The following is a 22,759-nucleotide window of genomic DNA, read 5'->3' as shown; positions in this document are numbered from 1 at the left end:
GAGTTCGGCTCATTAGTTGTTCGAGCTAGTCCCACTATTAACGATCTCGACCCGGCTCACGAGCCAAGGGAAGAAATAGGAATGCAAACGTAGACGAGTTCCACTGTAAAATTCGAGCTTGTTGTCTTTTACAACTGTAACAGAAGGAAGAGAGAGAGATTGCCATTTATTATTATGTGGCTGTCAGAGAAGAGAAGAGAGAGAGAGAGAGAGCCAGGCGGGAATTTAAAATACCGGGGTAAAATTTAAAATGCAAAAAAAAAAATTAAAAATACTTAAATTTAATAATTTCGAGCCGGCTCGCAAGCTGAGCCTCGAAAAGCTCGAACTCGAGCCCATTTAATAAACGAGCTCGAACTCGTGGCTTTATAAGCTCGGCTCGTGAGCTCGTTAACAAGTTGAGCTCGAGCCCTCCCGCGAGCCGACTCGGCTCACTTACACCCCTACCTGCAACATTTAATAGGACAAGAAATCAATAAAACTACAAGAAAGGAAACACAACATACGAGAGTGAAATCAAAAATGAAAATGAGGCGACACAATGGGACTACAAGTAGCAACAAGAGCACAAATAACAAAAAGAATACAAAAGAAAACTGCTTGATCCAAAATTATAACAGGAACAATGGTCAAGCCATTATTAAAGCTCCAGCAGAGTAGCAAAGCCATGCAACTACCATAACGAAATTACAACTACCTGACACCGAATAAGAAATTGATACTAAAATCTCCTTCTAGGCGTTCCAAGACAAAAAAGGATAACACTAATATGATCCTTCCATGATAGACCTGTTCCAAACTTAATAAAGCATAGACAAAAACGAAGGAATCACCAGAAGAGTGGCTTTCCATTCTTTGATGTGCCCAACCATCAATAAAGAGCAAAGAATATGATGCTGACAACCAATGAGCACTTTAAGCAGCAGAAAAACAAGCTAACCTGAGTCAACCTGCAACTATTTGAGTGTTTAGCAGCTTAGATGTAGCTTATCGATCTCTTCATGTGGATAAATAAAGATCTTCCTAACCATAGCGCAGAATTCCCTGCTTTATATGAAGAGATAAGTTAGAAGACCAAAAGAGTTCTTTGATGGCAGGTTATATGTATATTTTAGAATGTAGCTTGTATATATATAGAGAAATTATTAGGTTCGGACACCGGACATAGATAATCATTCGGATTTCTCTGTCAGCAGTTAAAACACAGTCAAAGCACAGCTGCTATAGTAACTGCGCATTGATTGTGCTTTGACTTCACTTTTACTGTAGACAGAGAGAAATCCGGATGATTCTCTCTATCCGATGTCCACACCTAATAATTTGACTGTATATATAATATCGGTTTGTTCAAAATTGATATTATAAAATGAAAGAACGCTAATGGCACTTAACTGCCATGGGTAGTCTCCAATCAGCATGGTATCACCCTCATCATCAGTGTATATAACCTGCCAACTAGAACAGCAGTCAACCAATCTTCCTTGAAAGGCAAACATTCGATCGAGCTCATAAATAAGTTCATCATAACCACTAAATCTTGAGAGATCAACTGATCTCCCCAGCGCAGATCCATGTTTACGAACCTGAGGCAAGATAAATTAGCTTACAGAAAAATTGCACAACACAAGAATAATTATGGAGAAAAAATATTTGGTTATAGTGAATTAATGATGATACACGACTTTTATGAGATTGTGTTCTTATTTTGCTAATCTTAATGAAAAGGGAATGGCTTTGACGCCGAAGCATCTATTTTATGAAAACTTAAATTTCTGTGTTGCTCTGTTAGTGTGCCGGCAGTGTAGCCTGGCTTTAGTTGTTGCCTTTTTGTTTTTGTATAAATAGTCCCTCCTAAAGGGAATGTGGCAGATTTTAGATATTCCATTACAGAATAAAGAATTCTCTTTCTTGGCATTTCCTCTGTGTTTCTTTCTGTTTCCTGAGGTTTGGTGCAGGCGGTGGAGAACCAGAGCATTTGCGATCAGTAAATGCGTAGACGAGCAGGAGTGTGAAGGTGCAGCTGAATCAGACGCCTTCGCTAGATGTCCCTTTTCCAGGTACGAGCTCTCGGTGGCGAATTCCGGCCTCAGGCTTTCTCCCAACATATTAATTAAACTTACAATTACAATATGGAGAAAAGGTGTAGATACCTTGGTGCAGCTTCTGATAGGGATTGTGTGGGTAGCGTAGGATTGATCATTTGATGTCCCAGAACCACTGAATTCTGATGGCTTAGAAGAGTTAGACTGTTCTGAAAACTGATCGGAATCGAGGATATAAGATGGAGAAAGAGCTGCATGATATGATGCCATTGATTGTTTTATAAGTTCATTATGAGTGGCCACGTGAGGTAACACACCATGAGATGAATTCTGTATGAGCGGAACACCAAAGATCTTAGGAACCTTGCAGTAGTTTTCGTTTGCATGTTCTAGCGACCGATATCGGTCTAAGTAAGGATTCCCAGAAGTTCCACACCCAGATGAAGGTGAATGAGATGAGCAATTATTAACAAGAATCTCCTTCCTTATTTCGGGAGATGTAATAGGCAGATGCTTCTGCTGAGATGCTAAAGATGAATGTAAATTGCCGGGTACATCGGAGAAGGAACCTAGTCCTCTTGCCATTCCATCTTGACATTGGAAGAGTCCCTGAAACTTAGGTGCAGGCTCATTGCAAATCTTAGAAAAACCTGGAAATGTATTGAAAAGAAGAGCAAAAGTAAACGACAGATGAATTTAAAAGATACCGCTTAAAAGCAGAAAGCGATGCAAAACGAGTACATCAAAACTAGAATGTTCCAACAATTGAAGTTATTAGTTTAATGAACTATTCAGTGAAACTATAAAACGAAATCCATCTTGCAAACAAGCCAAACTGTAAGAAATCGAATTTTTTCTTTAAGCTTTAGAGGTTTTCTCAGCTCAATATATCTGTAGTTAGTATATACTTCAATAAGCATTTTCACAATCAAGTTAGCTGAGAAATTTTTTTTTTTTCCCAAGGTACATTGAAAGAAGAGGTTGTTTGACCGTAAATTACCATTTTTGTTGGGATCATAAGACTTAGGAGATAGTGAAGATCTACAAGGGCGATTCCTTTTGGTACCAGCCATTTCTGAAGGTTCCACTGCAGCATCAAATGGCGTGACGTCCCATGGGCACACTCTTTCTGGTCGTGGAATGCCAGATGGCTGATCCCATCGAACCTAAATGATAGTACAAATGCGTAAACAAATGCTCTATGATATATGAAAGATAGGTCTGATTGCTGAATTCTTTGTCCTACTATTTCTAACAAGAATTGAAAAAAATGAAAAAGCAAAACGAAATGGCATAAGTCCACTGTGAACCAAAAAGTCATGAGATTCTAAACTTATAGGATATAACGATAATGTTATGTTTTTGGAACATATGGACTTGAATTTACGTACCTTAAAGCACTTCCACTTTGAATCTGGCCATTTTATTGGTTCAGCATCTTCAATAGCTATGATTGTGCCTGTATGCCTAAATTCCCAGGAGAACACTAAGAATGGAGTCCACTATTGATATAAGCCGAAGCAAGCCAGTAAATGATAAATAAACCATTAGTATGATGCTAAAGAGACTAAAGCTAAACATGATATGTACCTTTCTTCTTCACCATCTTCTCCTTCAAAAGTCATTCGAAACCTCATTCCAATACAATAACTGTGATTTGCTGAGTCCATGTATCGATGATATGGAACTATAAAATCAGAACTGCTTGTCCTGAAACAAAATGAGATTTAAGGAAGAAAATCAAATGACATGACATAACAGTTACCGCAATATCTATGCAATATGCAGATTCAATGTGACATACTAAAGAGACATTTAAATAAATAAATAAGAAATTAGATACAAAGCATGTAATTAACACCTCCAAAGATATGCAAATTATAATTAGGCCATCGAGGGACAGTAAACTCAGGCATCCAAAGTTAGGCTTCGCTGTTTACCTTGGCCGGTAATAAACACTAAACATGGTCCGGGTATTAATTGCGTGCATAGCAGATGCAAGTATGCCAATCTGCATGCTTTCAGTTGTTATCACAGATGTAGATGCAACTGTAGGCAACTTCCTTGCTCGGCGAACTCCAACGACGAGCTTCCCATCTTGCCCTCTGTGAGAAAGAGACAAAATTAATACATGGAATTGGATAACTTTTTTTATGCCACAAAATATCTACTTTACTGCTGCTGATTTGAAAGTGGAGAGGTTGTAAAAAACACTCTCTACTCCCAAACATGCAATATGGTTGAAAGGATTGGAGCACCAGATGTTTCAATAATCTAGAAAGCTTTTCCTTGATTACTAATTCTTGGGTTACCAGGAGAAATAATGAAGGTTAAATAAGAGGGAAAATTGATAGAAATAACTAAATGCTGACCTGAGAAAAATGAAAGCATCCCCAGTAGACAGCTTTTTAGCATTGAGAAATATGCTCCAACCAGTTGTAAGCAAATGTCTCTTTGGATGTCCTAAAAATTATAAGCAAAGAAGATACTTATACAGCTTTACGGGTCAAGTTGGTTGAAATTCAAGCAAAGCTAAAAGGAGTGCAAATTCAAAATTCAACATTAAATAATGCAACAGGTGTGACTTTCCAACCGAGAAAATTAGGCGTTCATAGGCCAGAGTTATATTTCTAACACTATTGTTTTAAGAAAATAAAGTACACCTGGTTAGAAGAATTCCAAAAACAATGTAAAATTGCTTGATCCTTTTGATTGCTAAGAAACTCAAGTAGAACTTGTAGCAACTATTTTTGCATTATGCTACAATAACTCAAAAATTTTTATCTAGTGTACAACCATAATCGCCTTGGTCAACTTAATAAAGTCATCAAATGATATGAACCAAATTCAACAATTCATTGATTTTAAACCAACTCAGTATACGCCAAGGTTAAAATCCAAGGAAACTAAGAAAGCATCATTCAAAGTTAGTAATGGTCATAACCCAAGAAAACTAATAGATATAACAAATATTATATATTATTCATTATCTGATGCTAGATTCATCTTTGCAAAAAAATTTCAGAGAATTATTAAGCCTCATGATTTGTAAAATATTTATATTATAAGACAAAGTGCAATTTTGCATGTTCCACACACCCCATCTTAGATATTGATGGCCTCATTTCAACTAAACACTCCCCACCAACAAGCACATCACTCGGATTAAATTAAAAAACCATACTCCTTATAAGGACACTTGGAAGACCAAAGAAGATGTGGATAAGCTTTCCCAGATCTTGTTGATGAGTACATAGATTTTAACTCTTTAGAGTTGGGCTCTTTAAGATATGATAAGAGTTAATACAACATCAAGATAAAGGCGAAAGACAATATCACAAATCAAAATATTGCATCAAAATTTAAGCTATTCCTCATGCACAACTCTCCATTCAAACTCATGAGTAACATATAATTTTTTAAATTATTAAAGAATAATTAAGAAGCTTAATTTAAGGTCTTTCGATGGGTAAATAAGGTATATCTATCAAGTAAAAGATCTTCATAAATTATTTGATTTCAAGACCACTCTACTTGCCTTATTTGGTCAATTTAAATTTTTTTTGGATGATTTAAATTTTATTTTATTTCTTTCATGCTATATTTCGAAAAGCTATCAATTTATATAAGTGTTTTATTGCCTCCTAAGACTTTTATAAGTTATTTAGGTTTAAAAAAGCCTGATAAATAAAACATCTTTTGTACTTTCGAATTCATTAAATAAAAATTATTTTTTGCTTATGCAAATTTCATATGGAAAAATTTAATGGACACTCTACCCCTTGGTAAAACTTGGTGGTTTATCCCATAGAGCTTTGGTGAGTCATTAAGTATCTTTTATCACATCATTTAGTCCTCATTATCCTGAACCTTTGCACCTCATGTCTATAACGTAAAAATTCTTAGAGCTTAGACGATGAATGCATTTGCTTCAGAGTCGGTGACTTCTCCCAAGGATTTTCCACTTGGAAACATTAAAGTCTATGATGCACGGATACGACGACATGTACACAACATAACACAAATACGGGACATTGTTTTTTTTTTTTTTAAATATAGGACACGAGTGCGACGTGAACACAACATAATAATTTTTTTAATATTGTGTATAGAAATTAAGGTAACATCATATTAGAAATGGAAAACAATAATAAATCAATATCATGATAACTTGTTTAACTTATAATATAAAATGTTTAGTACAAAATGTCAAGTACAACCATAAAAATATAAACAAAAAATTATTTAGTATAACATCAAGCTTCAACTACTCAGTAGAGGGAATGATAGGATTAGCTTTAGAGGTTTATCTTTGGCCTTCAATATCATCATCATTGAATATCATTGCTTCCAACATTGGTTCATCAAGAGAAAGATTTGCGATCTCCAATATTCGCATATCATCAAGGGACTCGAACCCATCTCCAACATTATCCCACATCTTGTTATTACCTTCTACATGAAGTGAGATCTTCCTTGAAAGAAGACAAAGATTTGTATGCACATAAACTTAATCCAACAATATCCCACATTTAGCCCATTATGGAATAATTTTATTCATTTTCATCGATTAAATAAATGAGTATATGCTCTAATTTCTCTTCACAACAAAAGGAGGCTGAAACTTGACTAAAAATTTTATTATTATTGTTTAAAGAAGTGGTGTTGAAGCTCCATGAATCAACCACCACATCTTTGGATCCATCCTACATCTATTAACCAAATATTCTTGATCACCAAAATCGTCTAAATATCCAAAGAACTTTACATGTTCGATATTAATCTTTTTTCTCTTCTCTTCATTTGGGAAATATCGTTTGAAATATATCTTTCTCATATTTGAAACTTCTAAATCTTTTTGTGGTGAGACACGTTGAAAGTATTCTTGAAGCCATTCTTTACTTGAATACCTTCAAAGAATACAAAAAATGCAAAATTATTTATTCATTAGCCAATAAATTAAAAACTAATGTATAAGGTATATTCAAATTTACCTTAGATTTAATGAATGAGCCAAACAATGAAGAGGAGTGTTACTTTTGCTCCACCTATCCTCAAGAATAGATTATACAACATTCCAAAAACTTGAGCCTTCATCATGTGCTTTTCTTTCATGTCTGTATGTAATTTCTTTCACTTTTACTGATATAGGTTCCAACATCTGATAAATCAAATGTACGCATGATTTATCTATTTCAACCTCTCTCAACAAATCATAAATTACATCAGTAAAAGCCAAAATATAATATATATCATCCACCACAAATCATCTAAAACCCTTTCTTTTATGTATCTTGTCTTTCAATATCATCTTCTCAATAGCAAAAGAAGATGTGGATAAGCTTTCCCAGATCTTGTTGATGAGTACATAGATTTTAACTCTTTAGAGTTGGGCTCTTTAAGATATGATAAGAGTTAATACAACATCAAGATAAAGGCGAAAGACAATATTACAAATCAAAATTTTGATGCAATATATATATAAGAAACAAAAAATGTATAAGATGTAAAGTGTTAAGTGATAAATTATGTGAAATAAATTTGAAATCCAAATATTACATGAACAAAATAATATAAAATATATGAATAATATTAAAGTATCATATAATATCAAGTTCAGTTCTAAATTTTTTCTTTCTCACATGCCTACTCATCTAAGTTTAATTCCTAAAGAAAGTTGAAATAATTGGCTACAACTCAAATCATCTGTACTAATATTACTAAGGAGATTTTTATTTGAGTTACCGTCATAACAAATTGGTCTCTTCTCTATCTCATCCTGTAAGGACCAATATCTCTCAATTTGTTTCTTTATTTATTTTAGTTATCTTCATCTTTCATAAATGTTTGTCATCAACATAAAGATTATTGAGAGAGTTGCTACTTAGCTTTGCATGTTTTACATTCTTGCAACTTATATGTTTTGATAATTCTAAATATTATTATTTTGATTATTATCTTCTCCTAACACATATTGGAAGAATTATTTTTGGTCATGTGTGTACTAATATTTCAGGAAAATCATACTCCAGATTATTGAAGACTTCAAATCAAGTTCAACTTAGAATATTTCGTAAATTGAAGTCTGTATTTTTCATTTTATTGAGTATGAGAGTGTGTGATTGTAATTGAGTAACTTAGCACATGCACACACCTGGGGAGAGCTTTAAAATTCATAATTTTTAAAACTGATCGTACAGTACGAACTATGTTCATTCGGGACGATCTGGTCAGTTAAAACTCTCGAATGAGCGAAAGAATGAACAAAGAGGGCCAAAATTCTTTTCCAAGTACTATGCATCCAGATGATATTTTTCGTTCGTTCCAAGACAATGGGCTCTGGACGCGTTCGATTTAACGATATTTATCGTGCGTCCCAGGATGGCGCTCTCTGGATGGGTTCGTCCAGACGATAATTATAGTTCGTCCCAGGACGATGGGCTCTGGATTGGCCAAAATGAACTATTCATCCAGATGATATCTATTGTTCGCCCCAGGACGAGCTTCTCTATTCTGGAGACTTGAAATTCATCCTGCATTTTCGTACCAACAAACCTTGGGAATAACTGTTCGTACCGAACAAACTTAGTTCATACGAGATGATTATCAGGTACGAAGGTAGTTCGTACTGATTCATATATTGTTTGTACGCAACAGTTTTTACACTGTTCGTACGTATGAATTTGGAACATACGGGATGATTGTGGATGGACAGAAATTGAAAATTATAATTTTTGGACGATTTTTCGTGTCTTTTCTATAAAAGGTCCAATTTTGACTGTCTTAAAATCTTTTTGTCTTTTGATCTACGTGTATACTAAAGGGAGATTGAATGAGAGAGTGGGAGAGAGTGTTTGAAGGAGAGTTCTTACTACTCGAGCGTGAAGGTTTTACTTGGTTACTCAAAGGTAAGAATCTCCGTTTGTGAATTGTGAGTACTTCACTCTTTTCTCTTGTCCTTCTAGATTTCTCGTGAGAAAATTTTTCAAGAAGATTCGGTTCTTTGCCGACACTCAAGGAGTGTGAACAGCCGAAGAGTTCTCTGCCTACACTTGGAGAGTGTGAAAGGATGAATGTTCTCTACCTACATTTATAGAGTGTGAAATGACGAAGGTTCTCTGCCTACACTTGGAGAGTGTGAACAGCCGACGGTTCTCTGCCGAATTGATTATAAGTGAACCTAGTGAGGATTTTAGGACTAGGCGTGGACTGAACAAAGAAGTCAATCATTCAGCCTTTATTTCAATGATAGAATCCATAAATATTGATCAAGCACTTTCAGATGAATTTTGGATATTAGCTATGCAAGAAGAATTAAATCAATTTGTAAGAGATAAAGTTTGGGAATTAACTGCAAGGCCAAATGATCAAAGTGTGGTTGGAACTAAGTGGGTATTTAAGAATAAAATGAATGACTCAGGAGTAGTCATAAGAAATAAGGCTAGATTAATGGCTAAGGGATATAATCAAATTGAAGGAATTGATTTTGAGACTTTTGCCCCTGCAGCTAGACTTGAAGCAATTAGGGTGTTATTAGCCTTTGCCTATTTTAGAATATTTAAATTGTATCAAATGGATGTTAAAAGTGTATTTTTAAATGGGGTGATTCAAGAGGATGTTTATATGGAACAACCTCCATGCTTTAAAAATTCTAAACATAAAAATCATGTTTTCAAATTAAAAAAAAAGTATTATATGGATTGAAACAGGCACCTAGAGCTTGATATGAGAGGTTGAACACCTTCCTACTTGAGAGATCTTTTGAAAAAGAAAGTGTAGACATAACTCTTTTTTTGAAAAAATTGGAAGAGGAGATATTCATTGTACAAATTTATGTTGATGATATCATCTTTGGATATTCAAATAAAAATATTTGTGATGATTTTTTTAAAACAATTAGTAGTGAATTTGAGATGAGTCTAATGGGAGATTTGAGTTACTTTCTAGGCTTTAAAATTAAGCAAATTGAGGAGGGTACATTTCTCAGTCAGTCAAAATATGTTAAAGACATCCTAAAAAAGTATGAAATGCACAATGCTAAACCTGTTAGTACACCTATGAGTTCCTCAGTTCAGTTGGATAAGGACCCTAAAAGAAAATCTATTGATCAAAAGAAATTTAGGAGAATAATTGGACATTTACTTTACTTGACAGCTAGCCGACCCGATATCATATTTAGTATTTGTTTATGTGCTAGATTTCAATCAGATTCAAAAGAATCACATTTGACAGCAGTAAAAAATAATTTGAGATATCTTTTGGGAACTCAAAACTTAGGGATTTGGTATCCTAAGTTTAGCTTTTCATTTGAAATAATTGGATATTCAGATTCTGACTTTGCAGGTTGTATGGTTGATAGAAAGAGTAGTTTTAGAACATGTCAATTTATTGAAAATTCTTTAGTTTCTTGGTCTAGTAGAAAATAGAATTCCGTAGCCCAATCTACTGTTGAAGTTGAATACATTGTCTTAGGAAGTTGTGTGGCACAAGTACTTTGGTTGAAACAATAGTTGATTGATTTAGGATTAACAATAGACACTATTCCTATTTATTATTATAACACTAGACTATTCCTATTTATTGTTATAACACTAGTGTCATTTGTATTTCTAAAAATCTTATTCAACATTTAAGAACCAAACATGTAGATATCAGGCATCATTTCATAATATATCATGTATCCAAAGGAGAAATTGAACTCAATCATATTTCAACTGAAAATCAACTTGTAGACATTTTTACTAAACCATTAGCCTTTGTTACTTTCAGTATATTAAAAACAAGGCTTGGTGTGATTGATTTAAATGCTTAAATAAAAGTTTCTGCAACATTGATATGTGTTTTGTTTGTGTGCTTTGTGATTTTCCGAATGTGTTTTTCTTTTCAGTTTTTGTTTGTGTTTGTTTTTGTAATTTCATGTCTGTTTGTTTTATGTACTCTCACATCAAAATTCATATTTTTGAATAATGGTATGAAAATTTCTAAGTGTGACATTCGTCTGTACGAAAATATTTTCATACAGGACGAATCCTGTAGCGTATTAATTGTTGAGTTGAACGGTTTGCATGTAGTTTTTCAGTTTTCAATACAGTTCGTCTGTACGATCGTCAAGATCATCTGGACGATGTGTATTCAATCGTATGTACACATCTAGACAGTTATACGGATAAGGATAAGTTTTAATTTCTGATCGTACGTACGAACTTGGAGTTCGTACATACGAACCACATGTCACTCTAAGTGGGGGACGATTCAAACCATCATAAAAATGATCTTAAATAATCGATCGTCCCGGACAAACACCTGTTTGTCTGTACGATCGTCTGGTCAAAAAGTCTGTACGAAAGAACACCTCGTAACTCGTATGATTACGAAAAGTCGTTTCATTTCTAACGCTTGCAGTCGTACATACGAAGTTTCCATTCGTACATACGAATAAAATATGGTACGTGACGAACCAATTTTCGTCCGTACGAAAGGTCGTTTTTGCTTTAAATTGGAAAGGTTTAGAACTCACCCGTACGAAAGGTCGTTTTTGCTTTAAATTGGAAAGGTTTAGAACTCAAATTTCATTCACTTTAAAACCCTTTTCAATCTTCTATTTCCTTTGATCTTCTCTATGGCTAGTTCAAGCAAGAGGGTTAGGCACATTAAGGAACTCACCAGGGGATCTAGGAATGCCAGTGAAAATTTTCTTTCCAAGGAAAAAGAAGAATCTTTCCCTAGGTTTGTATCTGCAAAATTGACTCCGTCCAGAATTTTTATTCAGGAGAATACAATTTATCAAATACTACCAGTCTTTGCTTCCACTCAATTGGGTTTATCCTTACTCTGATTTACTCTTTCAATATTTCTGCATTTCATTATTTACTAGAGAACAGGACTTTTAACTCTGATAATGATAGGATTAGATCCTTTGTTCTAGGAAAGAATGTAAAAATAACCAAGCAGGATCTGGGAGCTTTCTTAAACTTAAGGACTAAAGGAATACGAGCCCACACTTTGACTTCTTCTACAACTTTTGATTGGACTGAGATTAATCGTGTGCTTAGAAGGATTAGACAAGAATGTCATTTGCCCAAAGTAAACACTCTACATAAAGATGCTATAATCATCAAGCATGTGCTTAGAACTTCTATTATTCTAAAAGCTGGTGATAGAATTAATATCACTCTTCTTTTCACTGTCACTTATCTGATTCTTACTGGTCAACCCATTGACGAAGCCCAACTCATTCTTGACTATCTTCATGGGCTTTCTGAAATTGACCATGTATCCCATAAGAGAAATAAGAACATTGCTCTAGAACACCTTGTGGCTTATATTCTTGATAAGAAGTATGAATTAGTTGATCCGGATGTGTCTCATCTTGAAGAGCCTCTATTATATAATGATGGTTCATTCCGAGCTATCTTGCAAAACATGATGAAGGTGCTGACACTGAGGGGGAGGAGAGAGCACCTGCACCTGCTCGTGAACCAAACTTTCAAGATATGGTTCACAGGTTTAATCGTTTTGAGACTCATTTTGATCACCGCTTTGATCAAATTGAGACTCATCAACTGTAGCAGGACGCACAACACTAACAGGACATGGGTTAGATGCGAGGCCAACTCGATGCTGTGAGCACGAATATGGCTATGATGAATAACTATTTTAACTTCTTCAACCAAGGACCTCCTCCAGATTAGGGCCCCTCTGAGTGATGACTATACTTCTTTTATGATTTTTCTTTAGCAGTGGTGATGCGATGTGGTGTGATGTGTTGTTAGTTGTTATGTCTTCATGTCTTATGTTTTATTGCATCTATGTGTATTGATATCTTATGTGCTCAAATATATTATCATTCATCATGATATCAATAAAAGTTATTTTGTCATGTCTCTAGAAATGTTTGTTAGCCTATATTATTATTCTTAAATATTGATCTAACAAGTGCTATATTTTGAAATGCAATACAAAATTGAATTCATTAGAAAATCTAATTGTTCAAAAATTTAAGTTGTATTATAACTTAATCAAGTTAAGGATATCAATCTCATGTCTCTTGTTAGACTAATATAATTTTAATATTATTATTGTAATTTTGATGTTTTCTTATTTTTTATTTATCTTTTCAATATAAATATCATTTTACTTAGAGAAAATTTGATATTTTAGATTATTGATTCTGGAAAGATCAAATAAATACTTGAACATATACAAATATACAAAAATCAAAAGAATGCGCAATGGTTCACAAATTGAAAAATAGGTAAAAAATTAGCTCCCAAATTAAAAAAATGCACAAAGTGTGTCATAAATATTGAAAAGATGCGTAAAGCGTCACAAGTATATGTTTTCTTTCCTTAATCTTTTAATCTTTAAATTCAAATTAATCTTTTGTCCAATTTTATTGTGTATTGAAATTTGAAATTTACAAAATTTTCATTTATCTACTTTGCAATAATTTTTCTTATCTCATTATCTAAACTGATTCATGCTCTTGATATTTTTTCTTATCTATGTTATATCTATACTTAAATTATATGAATTATTTTTTTCTTTAATGACATTTTATTTTTATTTGCATAAATAACTCAATCTCTTTCAGGATCAACTATTATCGGCTTCTCATATGACTCATTACATTTTTGGATTGTTTTGGTTTCTTTCTTCTTCTATTTTTGCTGTTGTCAAAAAAGGGGAGAAATATTGTTTAAAGTATTTTGGTTTGAAGTGTTTTTGAGTTAAAGTATTTTGATGTGTGTTGACGTATTGTTCGTATTTTTTGTGAGTTTTTGTGTTCGTATTTTTATTTATTTTGAGGTTTCAGTGTGATTGTTTTTGTGTGCGTGAAAAATTTTAAAATTAAAAAATTAAAAAAATGTGATTAGTTCAACAATCATGCCCCTTCTTCTCACATGCTTATTCATTCAGGAGGAGTTTAGGAGAAACTTATGACTTTCAAATATACACAAACAATAATTGTTTTGCCATCATAAAAAAAGAGGAGTTTGTTGAGAGAGTTGCTACTTAGCTTTGCATGTTTTATATTTTTGCAACTTGTATATTTTATTGATTCCAAATATTATTATTTTGATTATTATCTTCTCCTAACACATTTAGGAAGAATTATTTTTGGTCTTGTGTGTACTACCATTTCAGAAAAATCATATTCCAGATTGTTGAAAACTTCAAATCAAGTTCAGCTTAGAATATTTCATAAATTGAAGTCTGTATTTTTCATTTTAATTAGTCTGAAAGAGTATGATTGTAATTGAGTAACTTAGCACACACACACCGGGGGAGAGCTTTAAAATTCATAATTTTTAAAACTGATCGTACAGTACGAATCATGTTCGTACGGGACGATCTGGTCAGTTAAAACTCTCGAATGAGAGAAAGAACAAACAGAGAGGGCCAAAATTCTTTTCCAATTACTATTCGTCCATACGATCTTTTTCGTTCGTCCCAAGACGATGGGCTCTGGACATATTGGTTAAAACGATAATTATCATTCGTTCCAGGACAATGCTCTTTGGATGCGTTCGTCCGGACGAACATTATGGTTCGTCCTAGGACAAAGGGCTCTGTATTTGCCAAAATGAACTATTTGCCTAGACGATGTTTTTCGTTCGTCCTAGGACGATGGGCTCTGGACGCGTTCGTTCGAACGATATTTATCGTGCATCCCAGGACGGTGCTCTCTGGATGGGTTCATTCAGACGATAATTATAGTTTTTCCCAAGACGATGGGCTCTGGATTGGCCAAAATGAACTATTTTTCCAGACGATATTTATTATTCGTCCTAGGACGAGCTTCTCTGTTCTGGAATTTGAAATTCATCTTGCATTTTCGTACCAATGAACCTTGGGAATAATTGTTATTATCGAACGAACTTAGTACATACAGAATGATTATCCGGTATAAAGATAATTGGTACTGATTCATATATTGTTCGTACGTAACAGTTTTTACACTGTTCGTACGTACAAATTTGGATCGTACGGGACGATCGTGGACAGTCAAAAAATAAAAATTGCAATTTTTGGATCATTTTTCATGTCTTTTTAATAAAAGGTCCAATTTTGACTGTCTTAAAATCTTTGCCTTTTGCTCTTCGAGCATACTAAAGGGAGATTGAAGATGGGAGTGTGAGAGAGTGTTTGAAGGAGAAGTTTTACTACTGGAGCGTGAAGGGTTCACTTGGTTACTTAAAGGTAAGGATCTCCGTTTGTGAATTATGATTACTTCACTCTTTCCTCTTGTCCTTCTAGATTTCTCGTGAGAAGATCTTTCAAGAAGATCCGGTTTTCTGCCGACACTCGAGGAGTGTGAACAGCTGAAGGGTTCTCTGCCTACACTAAGAGAGTGTGAAAGGACGAAGGTTATCTGCCTACACTTAGAGAGTGTGAACAGCCGACGGTTCTCTGCCGATACTTGGAGGGTGTAAAAGGACGACGGTTATCTGCCGCATCGGGTAGTGGTGGAAGAGATTTTTTGTGAAGGCTTCTCCGCCTTGCTGTTGTGGCAAAAGGAGAGACACTTGTTGTAATAGTGCAATACCAGAAGTGAGAGACTTCAGGGAGTGGATGTAGATCGTTTTTGACCGAACCACTATAAATCTTGTGTCTATTTATTTTCTGCTGTTTTTTTACTTTACTGCTTTTGTGTTGATCTGTGGTTAAACAATTATTTTAAAATTTCACTAAAACTTTAATCGGTTTAAAGAGGAAGAATTTCTTAAATTACCAATTTACACCCCTCTTGGTTAGCCTTTTGGGACATAAGTTTATGTCTAACAACCTAATTCATAATTAACAAGTTGCAACAAAGATAATACTCTAAAATTTTAAAAGGAGATGGTGGTGGTGTGCGCCTTTCAAGTGATCCCCTGTGGCGGCTACGACGGTGGTGGCTATGGTGAAGGTGGTTGAGAGGAAGTTGTTGTGGCTTTGGATTGCAAGAAAGCATGATTGTTTTTGGGGCATTTGTATAAGAGTTAGGTAAGTTTTAAAATAAAAAATATATATATAAATAGAGTGAGGCGTATACCTCATACCAACGAGGTGATGTGCCCCTCAAGGAGGGTCTCATCTACGATGAGGCGTAAGCCTCATAAAAAAAAAAACTCCAGGTGCAAGCCTTGAGGCATTTTTTACTGAAATTGAGCTGAGGCAGGCCTCAAGGCAAGCCTCATATCAAGCGATTTTAAATAATGATTAGAATAGCATCACCTGCAACAACTATTATCCAATGATATTTAGTACAGATGATTTTAATAAACTGTGTTTTTGGTTGCACAAATATTTTTAGAACAAGCTTTATAATATGTATAACACATGGAGTCTAAAAGATATGAGATTATATTTGTTCCACCAATAATCCTGTAGCTATACATACTGGTGCATTATCAGTAATAACCTGCACAACATTTGATGTCCCAATCCAGACTATCACATCTTTAATCAAATTTGAAATAAGAAATTTATCATTTATTCTCCTTTATAATTCACAACTTTGATGAATATTGGGTAATTCTTTGTAACAGTCATGAAATTGATGAGTGATCGTTTTTCAGCATCAGTCCAACCATCACACATCAAACTGATACTTTTTTCCTTTCACAATCCTTTCATTAGTTCAAGTAATGTCTCAATATTTGCTAATTCCATATACGATAATTTTGATCTTATTGTATTGTATCCAGATGAAACATAACTTGCAATGTTGTTATTGCATGCAAAAGTGAATGCATTCTTATAATAAAGATTTCTTGCAATGTTGAAAGGAAGTCCCACTGAAAAAACATACTTGCAATTTAATCATCAAGTTGCTCTTGCATCTGCATATTAAAAGCCTTCTCCAAAGAATTACTGGCAACTCCTTTCATTTCTTTGATTCATATCATTTACTCCTAAATGAACTAGCATGATCAACTCTAACGGAGGAGAAAGTGTGAGATAAACCATGGGTAGATGACAAATATATCTCTTTAAGAAGTGTCATTTTGATCCTAGATTTAGTTTCATCAACTTGTTTATTTAATTCTATCAACTGCAAAGTAGAAAATTTAAGACATTTTAATTTCATGGTCACCAATCTTAAGTAGATGTGCTTTCATCCTGTAATATGATCCTTTATAGATGACACCACAATAATAACATATGAATGACACATTCCTCTTTCTTTAGAAGTTCTTCCTAACTTTGTAGCATGATTCCATAAGGGCTTATTAGTTTCTACATAAGGTTCTTTTGAACCTTCGCCTAATCCAATCCCACCAGCACTAGAGCTCATTTTGTTTTTAAAAACACTAGTAAAATGGAAGAAATAAAGTCTTAAAAAATTGGATGACATATTGTAAGACATTTAAAATAAGCCAAAAAAAAAAACTTCCCTCTATTGCTTCCTATCTTTATAATGCTTAACTCTTAAGTCTAGGATTTTAAATACAACTAAAAAAAATTATGAATGTAAAACATATTGTAAATCTAGGATTTTATATTATATGACATATTGTAAGTCAAGAGTTTTAGATATAACTAAGCACTTGATGAGAATCTTTCTCATTATAATGAAATTTTATTTTTAGAGAAATAAAATGTTAAATTCACATGCTACACGTTAGAATCAAAGTTCAACCTAGTGAATATTTAAAAAACATTAGTTAAAAAGAGAGATTTTGAAAAAATATATATCTTTTTAAAAAAAAAGAATCACTCAATCTCCCTCCTTTGTCTTTGATGCCTTCGATGAAGCACGCACAAGTGTTGGAAGTTGGAAAACTTCAATGGGAAATGAAGAGAAGATGAACGACCGAATGAAAATGACAAGAGGAGAAAACTACTTCAATCAAACTTACATGGCTTAAAATCGTGCTCGACTGTCTTGCCTGCGCGTTAAAATGACAAATGGACGTTGATCGAATACAAAGGAATGGGGAAGAAGAATAAGACATGCTTAGTTTGGCCTTGCATGCGCGCAGAAATGACGAAGATGATGGATGAAGACCTCGCCTCACTCGCCTGGTCAAGCCGTAAAGGAAGACAAGGGATACAAGTGTTGACCTCCACGGTGAAGCCAAAAGGACACAGACAAATCAAAATAAAAAAAATCGCCAAAATGATTACCTGTAGCCGCTCATCCCGTATCTCTGCAACATCTGCCGCAAATCCCGCTCAAATCGTCGACCCATCCCTCTGCAGCGGCGCCGAATTGAGTCGCTCATTCCACGCTCTCCTCGATCGATGCTCTCCAACGCCTTTAAAAGCCAACCGAATGCAAGCTATCGGGACCTCTCTCGCACGACTCCTCTCCCGCTACTTCCACGAACTGCTCTTCTCCTCAACCGAGCTCAGCTCCACCTCCCTCAACTCCAGTCCGACGTCGAAGCCTCCGCTCCAATCGATCGACCCCGTCCCGATCTCCACAGAGACCGAACCAAACCCCCCCTTCCTACGTTGATCGAATACAAAGGAACGGGGAAGACGAATAAGACATGCTCAATTTGGCCTGCATGCGCGCAGAAATGACGAAGATGATGGATGAAGACCTCGCCTCACTCGTCTGGTGAAGCCGTAAAGGAAGACAAGGGATCCAAGCTACGAAAATGAAAAATTAGAGCTCTATACGGGACGTGAATACCCAATATACATATCAAAATATAAAGATTTTGTAATTTATATAAATTTAATTATTAAATATCGGGACACGCATGTCCGTTTCAATTTACTTCGTTTTTTAATATGACATGTTAACCCCGTGTCCAACACGTGTCCACACCATGTCAAGCGCGTGTTCATGTCCAACACATGTCCAACACTGCATTCCCTCTTTAAGCGGAGTATTGGTGCATCATAGATAAAATCCCAGTCTAGCACACATATGTTTTGAAACTTGATCTTAATACATCATTTTTACTATATGTATATTTTATCATATTTGTAATGAATTTCATGTACTTTATACCGTATAAATTCATTACTTCTACAAACCGAACTTTGGATTCTCTAAAGTTTCATAAAAAGCCAAGCAAAAGATTTGATGCCAAGTTGCACCTCCAATTATTTCTTGAGCTTTTCTTCATAACTACTACAAACCTATCCATTGAGTAAGTATAATATAGATATGTGAAAAGGTAGCATATTGTTACTTTATGTGAGCACGTCTACAGGGTTGTGCCAATTACTAGATAAAATATAGTTCAAGAAAAAATTACCAACTTTGTGGACATTCTTATTCAACTTATATCAGTATCATAGGAACCTAGTCTCAACAACTTGAATGCTTGCCATTATTAATCAATTTTCTCCATTAATTCAAACACAAAAATATGGCTGGTGTAAAATCTAAATAAAATCTATTCTATTAACCCTTAAACATGAGGCTTCTTACATCCCTTTTCATACCCAACAATCTCAAATTAAGCTTATCTCCTTATATTATCTACGCATATCTTGCCTTCATTGTAAATGCAACATGTTTTGATTTAAACCAACACTAAACATTTCTGTAGGAGGTTGAAAGTTTAAATTTCTATCCAATTTAGGGCAGCCTAGGATGGGAGCACCAGAATAACCAAGTAATGACATTATGCATACCCATTCATGAATAAAGAATTCAAGTTCAAAATATTCCTAAAACCTAACTGAATTAGAATTTTGATGATCAAGAGAGTGAAACGATTGCAAATTTTCAGCTGCCAATGACATGAAATTTATCAACTTTCCAGAAATTAAAGAAATATACCGCGATATATATGGCGAAAACTCCATTCTTGTCCATGTAAATCTTTTGCAATGAGCTCTTGTGTAGGAGGTTGTTTTGACATATCCTAACATAAAACAACTGTCTAATCAACATGATTAGATTGACAAGCATGTAAAACGAGATGAAGTGTCAAAAAGATAATGCAGCCAAAAAAGAAGAAGAAAAAAGAGAAGAAAAAAAAGCGCAAAATCTCAAAACCAAATTCCTGGCTGTCTTATTTAACACGCATTTCTCGTTAAAATTGTTCATTTTGCTCATCCTAGAGGAAAAACTTACCAGTGGTGGCAAGCAATCATCAGCATGTCGCTTAAGAACAGAAAACCCTCCATGTGTGCTTGTATCAGATGCTGTGAGAATCTTGCAGAAGGAAAATACTTGCTGATTTAAGACCGAACTCTGCCTAGCCTCCATTTCATTGGTGTCACCCTCATGCTACATTCAGCACAAATCAAAACATCATATAAAACACAAATAATTCTTCCTCAACTACCCGCTAATCATTAAAAGAACAACTTTCAATTTCTTTTAAAAGCGCAAAGAAAAAAATCAAATGATTTGTCCCTAAACCTCTGGTTCTGGGAGCAGTGTCACTTGTGCAAACACCTCATCTGTGTCTTTTTCTGCCTGACAAATGGAATAAAAAACGCAGCTTACCAGGAAAAACAATAGTCGTTTTGTCAAACATAGAAAAAGGACGGCATAAAACAGAAGTACTCATAGTTGGGTAGATAAAGACCTGCAGCAGAACATTAACAACCCGACATAATATTTTAGAAGGTAAGCCATAGATAGGGATACTTCTATGTTCATGTTGTGATGCGAAAGCCTCAATCTACAAATCAAATAGAGTAAAAAATAAATAATCAGCATCGACAACAAACCGGCGTCCGATTCTTTCTACTTTCAGTAGGTTCAAGTAAGATAGAACATAGAAAATTTTCTGAAAGAGATGAACCAAACAGAAATTACCTGCTCAATGCAACCTTGTGGAAAGTAGTAAACCATTTCCCCAACACAGGGGACGGACACAAGAGGGCCAGCGCATTGCCGCCATAATTCAGTGTGAAGAAGATCATTGCTACCTAGATTTAAATCAAACATTTGGATATGTCAACCATGGCGCCAAATCATGAAAATTACCTCTCAAACAAGTAATGCCAGTAAGAAAAAGGAACGAATTTTTCATAATCTCAAAGCTGCTTAAGCAGCAGGAGGGAAACGGTGTTTCTCTAAGTCGAGGGTAGTTAAAACAACTTCGTCCAAAAAATTTCTTCTCAAGAAACAAATGCATGAAAGTAACCAAGCATAGTAAGCACAAATGGACAAGCAAACTTTCAAAGCATGAAAGCCCCAGCTTCGTTCCATTTTATAAGAAGATTTCTATACGAAACTAAACCAAGATTCCTCATTTTATTGAAGGCAGCATAAAACAATAGAACAAAAAGGCTAAAATGGTTATCATTCTCACAAAGAAATAAGCAATAGCAGGCTAATGGGGGATATATAGAAACGGGAAAGCAATGCTGTTCACCTTGGACTCTCTCCTTAGAGCAGCTACTGCGCAAGTTCCTGGCTGTTCCACGAGAACCCATCTCTGTGAGAGAAAACTTATGAAGGCACTGATAAGAGAACCAGCGCTCCACAGATATACAAAAAGAGGAGAAAAAGAGACAGAGAGGCCAATCAAACCTTACAAGAACCAGTCTTTCAGCTAGCCGGTTAATAAATAGCAACATCAATGCCAATTCTCTCTCGGCATCTCCAATGCTCCTACCGCCTCAGTACGAGCAAAAAAAAGCTTCCCTTCTATTCAGTTTCTCTCTCCGGAGGGTTTCACTCCTTCCCATTTTTTGGTGTCCTCTTTGGCTGACTCGTACTGGTCAGGCCAGAAGACAGAGAAAGAGGAAGAAACTGTGGAGGGGGAGAGTGAGTAGTTTGAACTTCGATGCATATAAGCATGCACTCTTCGTACGATGTTCTGGCTAAACCTCTAGCAGCGTCGTAGATACAGTGAGGAAAAGCCCACGCTGGCGCCCACATGTCCAATGAACTTTTATTACATCCAGTGAACGCACGCTCCTCTATGTTTGGTTTTAAATCAAAACAGCGCAATACCGAGTTTTTTCAAAAAACTCGGTATTGCACTGTTTTGATCTAAAACTGAACATAAAGGAGCGTGCCTTCACTGGATGTAATAAAAGTTCATTGGACATGTGGGCGCCAGCGTGGGCTTTTCCTCACTGTATCTACGACGCTGCTAGAGGTTTAGCCAGAACATCGTACGAAGAGTGCATGCTTATATGCATCGAAGTTCAAACTACTCACTCTCCCCCTCCACAGTTTCTTCCTCTTTCTCTGTCTTCTGGCCTGACCAGTACGAGTCAGCCAAAGAGGACACCAAAAAATGGGAAGGAGTGAAACCCTCCGGAGAGAGAAACTCAATAGAAGGGAAGCTTTTTTTTGCTCGTACTGAGGCGGTAGGAGCATTGGAGATGCCGAGAGAGAATTGGCATTGATGTTGCTATTTATTAACCGGCTAGCTGAAAGACTGGTTCTTGTAAGGTTTGATTGGCCTCTCTGTCTCTTTTTCTCCTCTTTTTGTATATCTGTGGAGCGCTGGTTCTCTTATCAGTGCCTTCATAAGTTTTCTCTCACAGAGATGGGTTCTCGTGGAACAGCCAGGAACTTGCGCAGTAGCTGCTCTAAGGAGAGAGTCCAAGGTGAACAGCATTGCTTTCCCGTTTCTATATATCCCCCATTAGCCTGCTATTGCTTATTTCTTCGTGAGAATGATAACCATTTTAGCCTGTTTGTTCTATTGTTTTATGCTGCCTTCAATAAAATGAGGAATCTTGGTTTAGTTTCGTATAGAAATCTTCTTATAAAATGGAACGAAGGTGGGGCTTTCATGCTTTGAAAGTTTGCTTGTCTATATTATACTATAATAATTTATATATATATA

At 35.2% G+C, this 22,759-nt stretch overlaps 1 protein-coding gene across 1 annotated transcript; it reads right to left on the bottom strand.

The window, feature by feature from the left end:
* Positions 1-572: 572 nt before the first annotated feature.
* LOC110108738 (auxin response factor 2B) lies at positions 573-21,760 on the bottom strand. The gene is made up of 15 exons (XM_020839499.2): positions 21,487-21,760; positions 21,329-21,391; positions 20,767-20,879; positions 20,534-20,629; positions 20,365-20,421; positions 20,074-20,229; positions 19,777-19,861; positions 4,415-4,505; positions 3,983-4,147; positions 3,633-3,752; positions 3,434-3,509; positions 3,043-3,208; positions 2,151-2,692; positions 1,393-1,583; positions 573-1,044 (listed from the first exon to the last, which is right to left on the bottom strand). The coding sequence occupies exons 2-15, from the start codon at positions 21,387-21,389 to the stop codon at positions 969-971; spliced, it is 1,995 nt and encodes a 664-aa protein (XP_020695158.1). The 5' UTR covers positions 21,390-21,391; positions 21,487-21,760; the 3' UTR covers positions 573-968.
* Positions 21,761-22,759: the final 999 nt, after the last annotated feature.

This window comes from Dendrobium catenatum, unplaced genomic scaffold (genome assembly GCF_001605985.2).
Source record: "Dendrobium catenatum unplaced genomic scaffold, ASM160598v2 fragScaff_scaffold_675, whole genome shotgun sequence".
NCBI classification, from domain to species: Eukaryota; Viridiplantae; Streptophyta; class Magnoliopsida; order Asparagales; family Orchidaceae; genus Dendrobium; species Dendrobium catenatum.
Note: the sequence above shows the minus strand (reverse complement) of the source record. Positions and strands in the feature narration are given on the sequence as shown.

Bases quoted from the DNA above. Each gene is read 5' to 3' on its own strand.
- LOC110108738 (XM_020839499.2), bottom strand. From the start codon at position 21,389: ATGGGTTCTCGTGGAACAGCCAGGAACTTGCGCAGTAGCTGCTCTAAG. The intron at 1,584-2,150 runs GTATCTACACCT...ATCTTGCCTCAG, and splicing joins CTATCAGAAGCTGCACCAAG to GTTCGTAAACATGGATCTGC. The intron at 1,045-1,392 runs GTTAAGTGCCAT...CATATAAAGCAG, and splicing joins ATTGGAGACTACCCATGGCA to GGAATTCTGCGCTATGGTTA.